The sequence below is a fragment of the Chiloscyllium punctatum genome, chromosome 26 (assembly GCF_047496795.1).
Source record: "Chiloscyllium punctatum isolate Juve2018m chromosome 26, sChiPun1.3, whole genome shotgun sequence".
Lineage (NCBI taxonomy): Eukaryota > Metazoa > Chordata > Chondrichthyes > Orectolobiformes > Hemiscylliidae > Chiloscyllium > Chiloscyllium punctatum.
Genome location: NC_092764.1, coordinates 31,113,516 through 31,131,310, shown reverse-complemented (window position 1 = coordinate 31,131,310; position 17,795 = coordinate 31,113,516). Strand labels below are relative to the sequence as shown.

The 17,795-nt window shown below is 38.8% G+C and overlaps 1 protein-coding gene across 5 annotated transcripts in view; it reads left to right on the top strand.

Moving 5' to 3' along the window:
* The first annotated feature begins 150 nt into the window (after positions 1 to 150).
* The window catches only part of LOC140496384 (uncharacterized), a 33,040-nt gene continuing 15,395 nt past the window's right edge, over positions 151 to 17,795 (top strand). The window contains exons 1-3 of one of the 5 annotated variants that reach the window (XM_072596034.1): positions 151 to 331; positions 11,972 to 12,270; positions 15,867 to 16,039. In XM_072596034.1, the coding sequence (XP_072452135.1) occupies positions 12,174 to 12,270; positions 15,867 to 16,039 (270 nt within the window). In that variant the 5' untranslated portion in view covers positions 151 to 331; positions 11,972 to 12,173. Of the gene's footprint in view, positions 332 to 612; positions 739 to 764; positions 1,105 to 6,240; positions 6,414 to 11,971; positions 12,271 to 15,866; positions 16,040 to 17,795 lie in introns of those variants that run through there. The other 4 variants (XM_072596037.1, XM_072596036.1, XM_072596033.1 and 1 more) reach the window with 4 other exon arrangements.

Genomic DNA, 17,795 nt, shown 5'->3' with positions numbered 1-17,795 from the left:
CTAACAGGCGTTCGCAATTTGAAGCTGCTCTCAGTGATCCCAGCCAGCGGGGGAGGCGGAGAAATCGCAGAGGCTGCCCCTTATTCCCAGCCTCTTAAAGGTGAAGGCGCGCTCCTGGCTCAGCCCCACATTGTAACAGTTTTAACTCTCACTCTCATGGTCACTGTCCAGCCCGGGGTGGGGGGAGCTTACAGATCACCAACCCCAACAGTCTACTCTTCTCATATCACAAAAACTTCTGAAATAGAAGGAAGCGAAGGACGCAAGAAAATGTAAATGCAAAGCTTGAAGCAAAGGAGAGATTTCAAAGTAAATTACGAGCAGAAATTAAGTATGTCAAATTACATACAATACCAATAGTGCAAGTAAAAATATTATACAACCAGAGATTTATTGCTTAAACGTGTTTATCTCGGTTTCTTTAAAAAAATGTTTCTTTAAAAATTGTGTTTATTTAATAATTATTTAATAACTGTACTAAATAAGCACAGAAAGAGTGGACAAACTCAGGTCTATGGGGAATTTTGATTTTAACGTGACTCCTTTAAATAGAAGAAAGATTACATGTTTTACGGCGGGAATGGCCGTCGGAACAAAATGCAAGGTCAAAGAGGAAGAACGTTTAAAGGTTCTTACGTAAAAAGCAATCGTTGCAAGCAGCAACAATTCATTCGTCGACACTAAGTGGAATAATTACTGAAAGCTAAAGCATGGAAACAAAATACAGTAGGCGCTGGGGTGGGTGCAAAAATCAAAACGGGGTACGGAATCCATGGTCTGAAGTTGTTGAACTTGATGTTTACTCCAGAAGGTTGTAATATGCCTATGTGGAAAAGAAAGTGTGGTTCCTGCAATTGGATTGAGTTTCTGCCGCAGGCCTAGGACAGAAATATGAGTTTGGGAGTAAAATAGGGTATTGAAATTTCCAGATACTGGAAGGCTGGAGTCATGTTTGTGGACTGAGTGGAGACAGTCTACAAAACAGTCACCCAATTTGCATTTGGTTGTTAATTCTCGCTGCATGGATAACGTTATTCCGGCAATGTGACTTTTTTTTAAAACAAGCATCATTGTGCATAAGCTGTGAACAACAAAAACGGATAGGTAGGAATCTTCTTGAACGCCTCAATTGTTTTAACGATTACGAGATATAACTTGTTTAAAGTAAGATGAAATGAAACAGGTCACAAAGTTACAGTAGAAAATATGGCCTTTCAACTCATTGAGTCTGGAACTTGAGCAAATAAAACTTGGGCAAATAAAAATAAATGCAATGGGGATCCCTGTGCCTCGAATATATGTAAATATAGACTTGTACAAGTAAGAAATGCATTTGGTTTGTTTGTTGGATAGAGTCAAACTCCAATGTTTGCTTCTTCATATTGCTGCTGTACGGAATTGAACTGCTTTAGTTACTATGTATATATAAATATTTCTTATGAATAATAAATAAATAAATATTTCTTATGAATATTTCTTAAAATTAAAAAAAATTGCTTTCATTGGTAGGCTTACTAAAGAGTCAGGGACAAAAGAGTCCTGTTCTTGCCACCAAAACCTTTTGGTGGCAAGAACAGGAAGGCAGATTACTACCTCAATGGTATCAAATTAGGTAAAGGGGCTGTTCAGAGAGATCTGGGTGTTCTTGTCCACCAGTCAATGAAGGCAAGCATGCAGGTACAGCAGGTCGTGAAGAAGGCTAATAGCATGCTGGCCTTCATAACAAGAGGGATTGAGTATAGAAGCAAAGAGGTGCTTCTGCAGCTGTACAGGGCCCTGGTGAGACCACACCTGGAGTACTGTGTACAGTTCTGGTCTCCAAATTTGAGGAAAGACATTCTGGCTATTGAGGGAGTGCAGCGTAGGTTCACGAGGTCAATTCCTGGAATGGCAGGATTGCCTTACACGGAAAGACTGAAGCGACTGGGCTTGTATACCCTTGAGTTTAGAAGACTGAGAGGGGATCTGATTGAAACGTATAGGATTATGAAAGGACTGGACACTCTGGCAGGAGGGAACATATTTCCGTTGATGGGGGAGTGCCGAACCAGAGGACACAACTTAAAAATACGGGGTAGACCATTTAGGACAGAGATGAGGAGAAACTACTTCACCCAGAGAGTGGTGGCTGTGTGGAATGCTCTGCCCCAGAGGGCAGTGGAGGCCCAGTCTCTGGATTCTTTTAAGAAAGAATTGGATAGAGCTCTTAAAGATAGTGGAGTCAAGGGGTATGGAGATAAGGCTGGAACAGGATACTGATTAGGAATGATCAGCCATGATCACATTGAATGGCGGTGCAGGCTCGAAGGGCAGAATGGCCTACTCCTGCATCTATTGTCTATTGACTGATAACTCTGGTAATGATTTATATCTTAGTTCTCATACAGCAGCCTGCTGATTTGAACACTTTGCTAGTTTTCTGGAGTTTAACTTTTTACATGGAAGGCCCAAACCACAATTATCTGTCAAGTCATCTCTGAGCTTTAACCAGGGTGTATTAAAAGCAGGATTAAAAATATTACAATTAAATGAAAGAAATTTGCATTTAGTTTTATTAGCAAGATAACCCAGTGTAGGGACTTCACAGGATTCTTATGTAAATGGTTCAAGATTGTCCACTTTTCATATATTGTGGAGACTTCAAGTTATGGACTGTTATACAATATACAGTAGAATGCTACCATCCTGAATACAAAGTGAAAAAGTTGATGAGATGAATGAAAATGTCATTTATTCTCATTGTTCACATAAATATTGAATTAGTTCAATACATGAGCACTGTATATAAATTGTTTTAGGAGCTATAGTTATGCTGTGATCGATCACCAAGTGATTACTGGAATTTCTTCTCTAAACTACTTCCTTTTATGAAGCTGTTTGGTTCACTTTGACTAAACCTTTTGGTTAGCTGCTTCTTTTGTAGCTCTGTGTCAACATTGTTTGAAAATTCTCCTGTGAAGTATCTTTGGATGATTTATTATATTAAAGTACATATATAAATACAATATGTACATGCATGTAGTTAGCATCATACTAACTGGGATGTACAGACTGCACTCTGACAGGCAATGTGGTAGAACGTTCTTTAATGCGAGAGCAGAATTTTGCCTCTCTGGGAGACTATATATTCAATATTTTGTATATACTGCACTCTTTCTTTGGGCATAGTCTTGCTGTCATATTCCTGGGTTATATGACTCTATAACCATCTTTTAATAAACATCTTTGCAGTATCAGACATCTACCACTACATGGAACTTCAAATCCAGTTCTGTGCATACTTCAAATCTACATTACTAGAGTCATAGAGATGTACAGCACAGAAACAGACCCTTCCGTCCAACTTGCCCATGCCGACCCAATCTAGTCCCACCTCCCAGCACCTAGCCCATATCCCTCCAAACCCTTCCTATTCATATACCCATCCAAATGCCTTTTAAATGTTGCAAGACCAGAATTTATGATATACTCCTGGAAATTCAATTTACCCTGTCTTTACTCTGGCCATTCATGGGAGATTTACCTGTATATGTTAAAATATAACATTTTGTGAAATCATACTGTAAATTACAATATTTAACTGTGCAAAAAAAACTTGCATTTATTTCAGTGCCTTTCGTGACTCCATTCCAAAGGGCTTTACAGCAAATGGCATGTTTTTGAATTGTAGTCACTTCTGTTATAGGAAACACAGTTGCCAATCTTTGCACAACAATCACCCACAAGTCATAATGAGCTAATCAATAAATTGTTTTGTGGTGCTCACAAGGATAAATATTAGCCAGACCGATGAGCATAACTTCTCAGGCTTCTTTGAAAATAGTGAAATGAGATAATTTACAGCCCTTGAGAGGTCAAACAGGGCCATGATTTAATATTTTATTTCAAAGACAGTTGTTCTCACAGTGCATTTCTCTTGCAAAACTCCATTGGAACCCTAGAGTGGGAATTAAATCCACAATCATCTGACTCAGAGGGAGTTTATTAGCAACTTACCTACAGCTTAGTTCACAGACAGGGAATCTAACAGTAAACAAGTGAAAGAAATTAATTCAGATTTCTAATGATATAAAGGAAAACTGCAAGATGGATTTGTACTTAACTGGTGTGTCTTTAAAATCAGATGATGTGGAAGTGCCAGTGTTGGTTTGGAGCGGACTAGGTCGAAGTCATACAACACCAGGTTATAGTCCAGCATGTTTATTTGAAATCACAAGTTTTCAGAGTACAGTTCCTTCATCAAGTGGAGTCACCTGGTGAAGGAGCAGCATTCCAAAAGCTTGTGATTTCCAATAAACCTGTCGGACTATAACCTTGTGTGACTTTAAAATCACAGTCAACTTGAACATTGCTAAAAGGAAAGGCAAAGGCGAGGCTTTTCATCTTGCACTCTTCGGGACAAACCATACTTGAAAGAGGAACACCAATTTATACAGCATGAGAAGAAGATGGGTCATTGGTATTGAGATGCAGTAGAGATGGTCAGCCCCTGACCATGTTTGCCATGAAAATGCGCAATCTATGCATAAATTCCTTTTCCCAAATAAAACAAGGTTCTGTGTATTAATGTGCACAGATTTTTAGAATATGTAATCACATTGCAAACCCAACTGATGATCTTAAATTTGTTTTCAAACAAATGCCTTTCAAACCTGTCAACCCTCTTATTCCTATTTTTTTTGTGGTGTATATTGGTGATGAAATAAATCTACTGCCAAAAATATGTCCATAGTGGGAATTTAATGGTGAGCTTCTCATCTGAGAAAGTGGTGAGCTTTCATTAAAGTCCCTCTATGGCAGGTACAGTGTATGTTTTCTTAGGTAAGGAGAACAAAACTGTGTACAATTGTCCAAGTATGAACTCAGCAAGGCCCTATACCAGCGGCAGCTAGACATCTTTCATCCTATATCCAATCCCTTTGCAAGGCCAGCATACAATTTCCCTTGCTCTTAATTACAAGCTGCTTGCAGTTACTGATTTACAAGGACATACAGGATAGTTTATTCACCCGCATTTTCCAATTAATAATTGTTTAAATAATATTCTGCTATTGTTTTGCACACTGAAATTGATAACTTTACACTTATCCATGTTGTATTGCAACTACCATGTATTTGCCTTGAAGTGTCCTTATTTTCTCTTTACTACTCTTACATCTCATAATTTTGCATTTTCAGGAAAATTGGCAATAATACATTTAACTCCTTCATTCAAATCATTCATATATATTGTAAATAGCTAGTGCCTAAGCATTGATCTCATTTGTCACCACCTTCGACTCCCAAAAATATTCACTTATACCTACTCTACCTCTGCTAACCAATATTCAATCTGTGCCAGTATATACCACCATTCTCATGTGCATTGATTTTACACACTGGCTTCTTATTTTGGAATTTATCAAGAGCTTTCTGAAAATTCCCAACATCACATCCACTCATTCTTCCTTATCAATGTTATTAGTTATGTCCTTAAATAAGCTCTAGTACGTTTGTCAAATGTGAACTCCCTCTCATAAATCTATGTTGACATGGTCTAAATCTGTGATTATTTTTGAAGCATCCTATTATTGCATCTTTCATATGTTATTGATTTTATATTAAATATTCCATAATTCTCTATTTGCCATGTTCCAGTCTACTGGAACTGTTCCAGAATCTCCAGAATTTTGGTAGATGACAATCAATACATGCATCTTCCATGGACACTTCTTTTACCACCTTGAAACGTGGATTATCAGGTCTTGGGGATTTATCTGTCTTTAGTCCTGTTAATTCATCCAGTCATTTCTTCTAACTAATAGTAATTTCCATCATTACTTCCCTAGCATTATTACCATGAAGTTATTTGTGTCTTTCTATGTGAAGACTGAACCAACGGAGATGTTTGAAAATAAAAACAGCAAGTGCTGGAGAAACTCATTGACGAGAATGTGGAGACAGATAGATTAATTATCTTGCATGAAATTTGATTCTTCTTCAATAATTTCTGAAGGTGCAGTATTTCCTGTGGTGGGGATGATGGTGGTTGTTCTGTCCAGGTGGGGAAGATATGTCTTGTGGGAGAAGGAGGGGTGCAAGAGCGTGTCCTGTTGTTGAAGGGGGATGGGGTTGATGGTGATGGAGTGATGGCGGTGCGTCCTTTTGGAAAGGGGTAGGATACAGAGGCCTGGATGCAGGGCGGTTGCTATGGCGCGTTGCCTAGCGCGTGCGTCACCCGGAGACCGGTCACGTGGCAGCGCCATCTTGCCCCGGGAGGGTGATGTCGCCTTTTATCGTGTCCACTGTGAGTACCTCCTAGAGGTGATGACGGTCGCAGCGTGGCTTGGAAGTAAAACTTGTTCCTTCTTTGACCTTAGCCGTAGGTGCAGCCAAATCGGGAGAAGGTATGGTGTCGCAGATCGAGGGGAGATGTAAGTAGTCAGTGGTGCCGTGTAGATAGCGAACTGCAAGAGGCAGGTGGCAGGGTAATGGCCTAGGTGTTAAATAGTGTAAAGCCATAGAGTTAAAGGGAATAATGCACTTAAAGCAATGAGTTAAGGTGGGAAATATTGACGGTGCGAGATGCTACTTGAGCCAACTTGTATTTTCTAGCCTTCAATAAACACTTCAATAAGAGTTCTCAGCAGCCGATAAATGTTGAGAATGACATTCCTGGTTTTAAAAAAGTAAAATATACTGCACTCATTTGAGTATTTTTAGAAATGTATGGAGCACAGGCACAGTCATATTTGAAACGTTCGCATAGCTTTAATGTGCTCTAAATTCAGAATTTCCACGTCTTTGTATACAACGCTGTTGCATTACATGGTTGTGTTTTAAAAACTGAATCAAAAAGTAACTTTGCGCTACATTCATCTTTGCAAATGGAGATACTAAAGACTTATTGACCAATGACCAAATAAATAAGAAGTGACAGAGGCAGGTGGAAGATGATAGAAACAGAAGATACGTATACTCAATAAAGCAAAAAAGAATTAGGTTAGACAGGTTTAATTAATTCCTGATGAAGGGCTTTTGCCCGAAACGTTGATTTCGCTGCTCGTTGGATGCTGCCTGAACTGCTGTGCTCTTCCAGCACCACTAATCCAGTATTTGATTTTCAGCATCTGCAGTCATTGTTTTTACCAGGTTTAATTAATTGTAATTTTATTGTAGTTTTTGCAGTTTATTGTCTTTTTTAAAAAAAAACCTAAAGGTTTGGAGACCCATGAATTCCTGTAAGTAGTTTTTGTTACAGAAATGTCAGCATATTTGACTGAGTCCATTTACCTCTAAAATAGTGTCTGGATAGATGTCATCCCTACAGTCGAAGCAAATATCAGGCAAACAAATTTAGTCAGCAGATCCTCATTGTAGGTTTACTTTGAATTGCATTTTGTGGAACACCTGCAGTTTTGAGGTGGAAGTGAAGTGAGAACTCAGCTGCAGTAATCATAATAACAGAAGGTAGGTGTACAACCTAGTAATAAACTGGAAAACTCAGGATGGGTTATGAAGTGGGCTGGGTGCTGGTAGGTGTGACTAGATTGGGTTGATATATCTGGTCAGCCTGGACGGGTTGAATCGAAGGGTCTCTTTCCATGCTGTACATCTCTATGACTCTATGATAAGACAGGAAGATATAGGAGCAGAATTAGGCCATTCAGCCCATCAAGTCTGCTCTGCCATTTGGCCATGGCTGACATGTTTCTCAACAACATTCTTCTGCTTTCTCCTCAACCCTTGATCCTTCTACTAATCAAGAACCTACCTATCTCTGTCTTAATTCACTAAATGAATTTGCCACATGTGCAGTCCCTGAGTTCCACAGAGTCACCACTCTCTGGCTGAAGAAATGCTTTCTCATCTCCATTCAAAAGAGTTATCCCTTCGCTTTGAGACCGTGCTTCTGGATCCTAGTCTCTCCTCAGAGTAAAAACATCTTATCCACATCAAGTCTCTGCAGGCCTCTTCATATCATGTAAGTTTCAATCAGATCTCTACCTCATTCTTCTAAACTGTATTGAGTACAGTCCCCAAGTCCTCAACCGGTTCTCACATGACAAACCTTTCATTCCTGAAATTATTCTTGTGAACCTCCCCTGGAACCCCACCAACACCAGCACATCTTTCTTTAGATATGGTGCCCAAAACTGCTGTCACTGGACCAATTGCAGTCTGACCAGAGTCTTATACAGTCTGAGCAGTCCATCTCTGCTCTTGTAATCTAGCCGTCTTGAAATGAATGCCAACACTAATTTGCACTGCTAACCACAAACTGAACCTGCATGTTGTCCTGAACTAGGGCTTCTAAGTTCCTTTGCACATCAGATTTCCGAAGTCTTTCCCGATTTAGAAAATGGTGTATGTCTCTATTCTTCCTACTAGAGCTCAAAACCTCACAGTTTGCTATATTGTATTTCATCTGCCTGTTCTTTCCCCCCTGTGTAGCATGTGCAAGTCTTTCTGTCCCCTCCCTGCTTCCCCAACACTACCTGTCTGTCCACTTTGGGTCCTCTGCAAACTTAGCAACAAGTTCCTTTGTTCAGATCATTAATGTATTACATGAATAGTTTTGGTCCCTATTTAACCATGCACTTCTAAACACTCTGCAATCTCATAATAATTATGTCTAAAATCTTACCAATGATTTCTGTCCTCTGCCTCCCTCCCGTCTTAAACAGGACCATTACTTTGGCCACTTTCCAGTCCTCTGGAACTCTCCATGATACCTGAAAGATCACCACTAACACCTCTAATGTCCTCAGCTATCTTGTTAGTCTGGGATGTAGACAATCCGGTCCAGGTGACTTATCCATCTTCAGATTTTTCAGCTTTCCCACCACCTTCTCCTTAGCAATGAATGCTACACTCACTCACCACCACCACCACCACCACCAGCTCCCCCCCCCCCCCCCAATCCTGGACACTCTTGACATTCTGGTGTGTTGCTGGTGTTTCAATCTTTTGTGTTAGTACCTAGCTTTCATCTTCTCCTGCTTCCACTCTCCTCCACCACCACCACCCCCCACTCCCGGAATTGTTTTTTTCTTATCTTCTGCTGGTTATTTAAAGGCTTCCCAATCCAGTACCGTCCCACTAATTTTCACATTGAATGTCTCTTTGCTTTTGTGCTGTCCCTGACTTCTTTAAGATGAGGATGAGCATTGGTTGACTTGTCCTCACCTTTGATACCCTTTTTCCTTCGAATGATTTTTAGTTGTGCGTTCGAATTACCCCTGGAACTCCTGTCATTGCTGCAAACCATCTTTTCAATCAGCTCTGGCCAGCTCCTCCCTCATGTCTTTGTAGTTACCTTTACTCAATTGTAACACTTGTTTGATTCAGTCTTCTCCCTCTCAGACTGCAGCGTGAATTCTATCATATTAACGTTACTGCCCACTCAGGGTTTCCTTCACCTTCAGCTCTCATCAAATCTGCTTAATTACACATCATTAAATTCAGCATTGCCCATTCCCTAGTAGACTGTACCACAAGCTGCTCTGAAAAACTATTTTGTCGACATTTCATGAATTCCATTTCTTGAGATCCAGTACTGATCTGATTTTTCACAGTGCACCTGTATATTGAAATTTCCTGTGATTATTGTAATTGATAAATATTGTGTTATAAAGTGAATGCATGGTATAGAGACAGGCCTCACTACTAAAAAGCTTGTTTAATCATGCTTTTTAATGATGAACCAAAGCATTTCTCCCCGGCATGATTCTTCAGCTGTGCTGTAAAATAGATACAAACAGCAACATTGAGACAGATTGATGACATCTCCAAGATCAGAGGACAAGGACACATCTTTCTTGGATATGGGATGCAGATGGGAATGGTTTAAGGAAAATTCTGTTCACTGCAGCAAGAAATGCTGATTCTTTGGTTTCCATTAAAGTGTAATTACAATGATCAATTTTGAAGCAAACATTAACATTTCCATAATTTAAGTAAGTGTTGGTATCTCTGGAAATCTTTGTTTTGAAATCAGTATTTCTAAGAGGAGAAATTCCATGAAAGAACTCTAGTTTTATATTTCCTCCCCACTTGTAGTGTAACTGGTTACAGCTTTTTACTTTTGATTTAATGTTGTACATATGTTATCAGTCTACTTTAGGAATCAATTTTAATTTGTATGGGAGATACAGTGCTAATGTAGTGTTGAGGATCTGCCATCAGCTGTGTAATGCTATTGAACTTTTTGAGGAGGTAATCAGAAGAGTTATAGAATCATGGAGCTGTACAGCATGGAAACAGGCCCTTCAGTCCATCTCACCTATACCAATCACACATTCTAAATTAATCTTAATGAGGGTAATTCATTTGATGCTAACTTTATGGATTTCAGCAAGACTTTGGATAAAGTCCCACTTGGTAGACTAGTTAAGAAAGTAAGAGCCCATGGAATCCAAGGCAAAGTGATATATTGAATCCAAAATTGGCTGAGGGCAAGAAGTAGAGGGTGATGGCAGAAGGATATTTTTTGATGAGAAGTCTGATTCCAGTGGGATTCCACAGCTTTGGTGCTGGGCTCTTGCTATTTGTGATGTACGTTAATGATTTTGACTTAAATAGAGGGGGTATGAAGAAGAACTTGGCAGATGGTAAATATTGAAGAGGATGTCAGGTGGGTAGAGTGGTGACAAATGGAATTCAGCCTGGAAAATGTGAGTGTGCGCACTTAGGGAGGACTAACGAGGCAAGGCATTACGCTGTGAATGTAAGAACCTGGAAAATTCTAAAAATCCAAGGAGTATTGGTGTATACATTCTCAGATCACTGAAGATAGTAGGGCAGGTAGATAAAGTAATTAAGAAGTCATATGGGATATATGCCTTTATTAGCTGAGACTTAAATAAGAGCAAGGAGATTAATCTGGATCTGTGTAAAATGTTATTTTGACCATAATGGGAGTGTTGTGTGCAGCTCTGGTCACGTTATAAGATCGACATGATTGCACTAGAGACAGTGCAGAGGAGATTAATCAGGACACTTTCCTGAGCTAATGGGGACTGGATGAAGGTGTATAAGATTGAGAGGCATAAAAAAAGTTGATAGTAAGGCACTTTTTTTTTCATTTAGAGGGGGCAGTTTTAACGTAAGAGCTAAGTTGGTTAGTGTTGCCAGACTTTTGTTGACTGACATTGATACCATGGGTCAAATAGCCGCCGCCTCTGCTATAAACGTCTGAATCTATGACTACCATGTGCACGATGCATTGAATAATAACCAATAATTAGACTTAAAAGTATAGACCTGCTGTGCTTTTCCACACATCCAGGTTTCATGACTGTAAACAGCGGAACAATAATTGGTCTTTGTAATGCTTGCAGTAGAATCAACTGCAGGTTTAGCATTTATGTATAAAAGTTGCATTATCTATCTGCCAGCAGCTCATAGGACCTAGAAAAATGTTGCTCTCATGTCAATGTCATCAAGTTAGATTTGTCTGTATTGGAGAGTGGCATCAATAGCAGAAGTATCACACCCCTTCTGATATAAAAATATCTTTAGTTGTGCATTTGCTGGGCATTGAACCACCACCTACCCCAGTCTTTGTTTTTGTATCAGCTAATCTAAACTGATTTGGTGGGTTAGGGAATAAGCATCTTACTGAAGATGGTCAGCTTAGTTCCATCTTAGTTTCTTTACAGGGAGTGATACATCTTATTAACTAAATTAATGCCTCTAATGTCCAGTCCATCACTAAAACCTTACATCTAACATTTTTCTGATTTTTGACAGTTCTGAATATTGGTCACCAATATTCTAAAAATGTGTATGTATTGTTATATTAATTTTGAATATGGTTCAAATGAAGTTTTTTTTTCTTTGTTAGCATTTTTCATAGCTGATCATTTTCTGTCAATAATTTTGCAACTGGAATTTTTTTATACAAGTGTGATTTAAGGTATTGTTACTTCATTTGTCAGAAAAACATAAAATATTTAACCATAGATTCTTTTTCTGTTTTCCACCAAAGGTGGTGCTGCAAAAATGAAGATACAGAGCAGCCATTTTGTGATCCTTTCATTTGGAGTTTTGAACTCTATAATCAAGATGAATATTGTCTAATAATTTAACACTGCTGTTTAGCGTACGCCATCAAAATGCAACAGTGGACATTTTCAATTTTTCAGAAGATATAAATTGAAAATTACTATGTACAGCACAGCATTCTAGGCATGGAGGAGTGTGTGCACACAGATAAAGCTGAAGGTGACATGTCAGAGTCCAATAGTAACCATGGAAACCAACTGAAGAACCTGGTTAACATAAGTGGTAAGTTTATTAAAATGGAGGAATAATATATAGGGCTTAGAGGTAAATAGATACCACATGTATCTATATCAAAGTATTTTGAGAATATTGACTGACTAATTTGACTTATACATTTTGATGCCTTTCCATCTGTATTTTGTAAACTTTGTAATAAATATGTTTTCAATATGTAGACCTTCACATACAACCATATATCCAAGTATATTTATTTTCTTCCTTCCAGCTCGGTGAGTTCCTCCCAACCTATTGCACACAATTTCGTGTAGGAACCTGTTAACATAATGAATGAACTTTTCATGATATCTGAAAATGTCATGCAATGAGAGAATAAAAACTAGGCTAATTTGAAGATGAGAAATTCTTGTAAATTCCTCTTCAAAAGTTGTCTTTTGCCCACTATTTTTTTTAATTGAAAAGCTTTGAACCATGTTTGTTTTGTTATTAAGCACACTACATTGATTACAGTCTGCCTGTACGTTGTTCCATTTAGGACAGATTGGTATTGTTTGCCTGAATGTATTTAGGGATTGAAGTAATTTGGATATTGTGTTTGAGTGTAGGTTTTTCAAAGCGGGAGATTTGGTTTGTTGGCTGTCATTGCCTAGGCAGTCATAGTCATACAGCATGGAAACAAACTCTTTGGTCTAACCCATCTGTACTGACCAGACATCACAATCTGACCTAGTCCCATTTGCCAATATTTGGCCCATATCCCCTCAACCCTTTCTTATATACCTATCTAGATGCCTTTTAAATGATGTTATTGTACCAGTCTCTCCCACTGCCTTTGGCAATTCATTCCATATATGGACCAGCCTCTGTTTGTAAAAAGTGCCCCTCCAGTCTCTTTTAAACTTTCCCCTCTCCCTTTAAATCTATGCCCTCTAGCTTTGGACTCCCTTGCCCTGGGAGAAAAGACCTTGGCTACTCACCCTATCCATGCCTCATGATTTTATAAATCCCTAATAAGGTCACCCCTTGCTCCAGGGGGATAAAAAGCACCAGTCTATTCAGCCTCACCCTGTTGCTCAAACCCTCTAATCTTTTCTGAACCCTTTCAAGTTTAACAACATTTTTACTATAGCAGGGAGACCAGAATTGAACACAATGGTCTAAAAGTGGTTTCACCAAAGTCCTCTACAGCCGCAACATGATATCCCAACTCCTATTATCAATGCACTAATCAACAAAGACAAGTGTACCACATACAGTCATCACCTTGTGTACCTGTGACTCCACTTTTAAGGAGCTATGCATCTACACCCTGAGGTCTCTTTGTTTGGAAACACTCCCCAGGAGAACCCTGCCATTAACTGTATAAGTCCAGTACTGGTTTGCCTTTCTAAAATGCAAAACCTCACATTTATCTAAATTAAACTCCATCTGCCACCGCTCGGCCCATTGGCCCATCTAATCAAGGTCCTGATGTACTCTGAGTGTTCTTCATTGTCCACTACACTACTAATTTTGGTGTCATTTGCAAACTTACTAACCATACTTCCTATATTCACATCCAAATCACTTATATAAATGATGAAAAGCAGTGGACCCGGCACCGATCCTTGCAGCACATCACTGGTCACAGGCCTCTGAAAAACAACCCTCCACCACCCCCTCTATCTCCTATCTTCAAGCCAATTTTATATCCAATTGGCTCACGCCCCATGGATTCCATGTGATCTAACCTTGCTAACCAGTTTGCCGTGCAGAACCTTGTTGAACACCTTACTAAAGTCCATGTAGACAACTCTGCCTTCATCAATCTTCTTTGTCACCTCTTCAAAAAAAACTCAATCAAGTTAGTCAGAGATGATTTCCCTTGTGCAAAGCCATGTTGACTATCCCTAATCAGTCCTTGTCTTTCCAAATGCATGTAAATTCTGTTCTTCAGAATCCCCTCCAACAACTTGCTCACCACTGACATCAGGCTCACTGGTCCATAATTCCCTGGCTTTTCCTTATCACTGTTCTTAAATAGTGGTACCATGTTAGCCAACCTTGGTCTTCTGCCATCTCACCCGTGGCTACCGATGACATAAATATCTCTGCAAGGGATCCAGCAATCTCCTCCCTAGCTTCCCACAAAGTTCTGGGAAACATCTGATTAGATCATGAGGATCTATTCACTTTCATGCATTTTACGATATCCAGCACCACCACCCCTAATATGGACATTTCTCAAGACACCACTATTTATTTCCCCAATTTATTCAGCTTCCATGCCCTTCTCTACAGGAAGTACAGACGTGAAATACTTGTTTAGTATCTCACCCATCTCCTGTGTTTCCACACACAGCAGTTTTCTCTTAAATTGATTTGGATATTTGGAGAGAATTTGATGTGCTGAAGATTAGGTCCTAAATTACTTTATAAACAAAAACAGAAATTACTAGTAAAACTTAGGTCTGGCAGCATCTGTGGAGAAAAATCAGAGTTTATGATTCAGGTCCAATGACCCTCCTTCAAACCCTGAAATGTTCACTCTGGTTCCTCTCCACAGATGCTGCCAGACCTGAGTTTTTCTAGTAATTTCTGTTTTTGTTTCGGATTTCCAGCATCTGCTTTTGGTTTACTATTTCCTAAGTTAATTTAGTATTTTTCTAAACATCCATTCAAATTGAAATACCTGCAACAAATGCAATGCATTACTGAGGGCACACAGTAAAATAACAACTATTTGGTAGCATTCACTCACCATGGTTTGTGTTCTTACTTCACACTTCAAGAGACTATCTAAGCACAAATTGACTATTTTTGATATAAACCGTTATTACACTTTTTAAAAAAAAAATTAATTGACTGAAGCATTTTGGGAAGTCCTAACGGTACAAATAGCAGTCAATAAATGGAAGCTTATTTCTCCTTTGTTAGCTGCACTTATCTGAATCTACATTGGGTATTTTGTGTGTCGTTATAATTAGTTAGACTTGTTCCGATTGTTAACATCCATCGAATAAAGTCCAGGTTTGTTATCAGTTGTGGAGGATGGATAGATCCAGGAGGTGTTTGGGGGAGTATAGCATATCATCTGAGGTGCTGGAAGAGGCTAGCTTGTTGATTTCAGAGAACCAGTGAGAGGTGGGGTTTACAGAATGTGTTTGTTCAATAATCAGAAAGTTTGAATCATGAAAACACTTCACAATAATCAATTTGGCGAAATGTCTCACGATGTGAAACCAAGTCATGTAAACTACAGGGCCTAGAATTGATTTGATTCCTAATCAGTGAAAGTTACTCAATGGTAACAGTTGAGGTATTAGAATTGGTTCCAGTACTCTGGAGTGAGGGAGGAAAGTAAATGATTTTCTTATGTTTGTTCTTGACTAATAATCTCTGCTCAAGGGTTTGTACACTGTCTCTAGCATCTCTCAAAGAACAGCTAGTTCAGATTCCAAATGACAGCTCTAGAGACACTACTGAAAATTGTGTACCTCCAGAGGAAAGGCAAGAAACTTAGTCTAAGCTTCCATTTTTCATTCTTCTGTTGGATTGATATTTTCAAAACAATAATAAAAATTAGAATATTTTCCAGTATCTTAATATTGCCAGAGATGCATACCAGTTTCTGATTTCTCTTTGCTTTTTTTCTTCTAAAGGTAATTGTAGTAGATCAACCCAATATTCAGAAGATGATTTGCTCTGTAAAGAATCAGAAGTTCATCTTTTACCCACTAGTAGATTGGTGACAACCAAAAATAAAAATGAAACTGGAAATAAAATGAAGGAACAACAGATGAGCAGCAATTTTTCGCACTCTGTAGATATTCAGGTAAACACTATGTCATCTGCAAAGTCTAAAAAGGAAAGTTAGGACCTGTATTTTACTTCACCAATAGATGTAAAGCATGTATTTTTAAAACATTCAGGACTTGTTCACTGGGTTTTTATTTCATAACAACAGATAAAAATGTGTTAATATTATCTCTCATGACATTACTGACTGACTCTTGCTTATACAGTTCTGTGGGCAGAGGCAGCTTTTGAATACCTAGATTAGATAGTCATCCTCGACCTGAAAACCATACGTTAGTCAGCTACAAGGAGCTGTTCTCTTTTAACTGAATTCTGTTCCTGTATGCTTCCATCCAAGTTAACCAATTGAAGATCCAGACCAGGAATTTTTGGCTGAAAGCAATACAATTAGTTTTATTGTTGAGCTGTCTGATGTTGACTAATTTAGCGTAATTCACAAGAAACCTGGGACCACTGATTGATTTATAGCTGCACTGTATGTTTAGTTGACATTAACAGTCTTTTTAAAATTAACAATTAATAAGCATTGATTCCTTTCTTCTTGACCAAATCTGAGGGTGAACTCGACTATTTTACAGCTGTGGCATCCTATTTGACCTGTACAAGATTGGGTCCATATCACATCCATCAATATGCTTGCAACAATGTCTGTAATGTTGTCCATATCCACAGTTGTCCATGCTCACAGACAGTTGGAACATTCATCTATGTCCCTTTTATTATTTTTAAACCAAAGGTTCCCAAAGCTCACTTTATTTCCAAATCGTTACTGTGCATGAGGCCATTCAGCCCACAGTGTATTTACTGGCTCTCTGAACACTTTGATTCGCACCACCCTCCTGCCTTTTCCCTAAAACTGTACACAGATTTCCTGTTCAAATAGTCATCTAGTGTCCTCTTTAATGCCTCCAGTCTCTGTTAAAAGTAATATCAAAATTCATTTTTGGTCATCCCATGTTAATCTCCTCACACTCACTTTTTCCCCCCAGGACTATTTTACTTTCTTGATAAAGATGCTATATGATTGCAGACTTTTAATTTGAATTTGATATTCAGCTCTTGTGTTGTAGATGCACACAAATCTATTCAACTTTTTTCATGAAACAATTATAATGCGAAGATACATGTTTACATAACACAAGTTTAATAGTTTGGTGTATTAAATGATTTCTTTTAAAAAAGAAACAAAAAGTCTCAAACTCTGAATTTCTTGTTTACACTGAAATTTTCAGCAAAGTGTTTCATTTTTCATAACATCTAACCTCTTAGACTCTGTCTGGCTCTTTCTATGCCCATCAGATACAGGATCCTGTATGAATTAGACTGCCCTTGAGATGTAAAGAATCACCAGGGGATGGACCATTCACTCTTTTCCCCTGAAGGAGTCAGCCTGATGGTATTTTGGCATTTGAATACAGTAGCCTGGAGTAATTGATTCTCTGCACATCCAGAGCATGAGAGTCCTCATGAGTTTTGTACTCTCAGAAAGCAACAGTGAGAAGTGTATCTCTCCAGGTGAAAGGCCGGATAAGATTGTCTCCTACTCTGGATGGTGCATTGCACCTAATGACCTGATTAGTTTCAAATAGTTTGGAAAAGATAAACAACTGTCCCACAATAGGAACCTATAAAATGGGCTGAGATGTTGCTGATGAGAGAATGGCACAGCAGTCTGTTCCACTCCCACAACCACTTCCACCCCTCACAATTCCTCATGCATCACACCTGACATTACTTCTGCCCTTCACATCATCGCTGATGCCACATGCTCA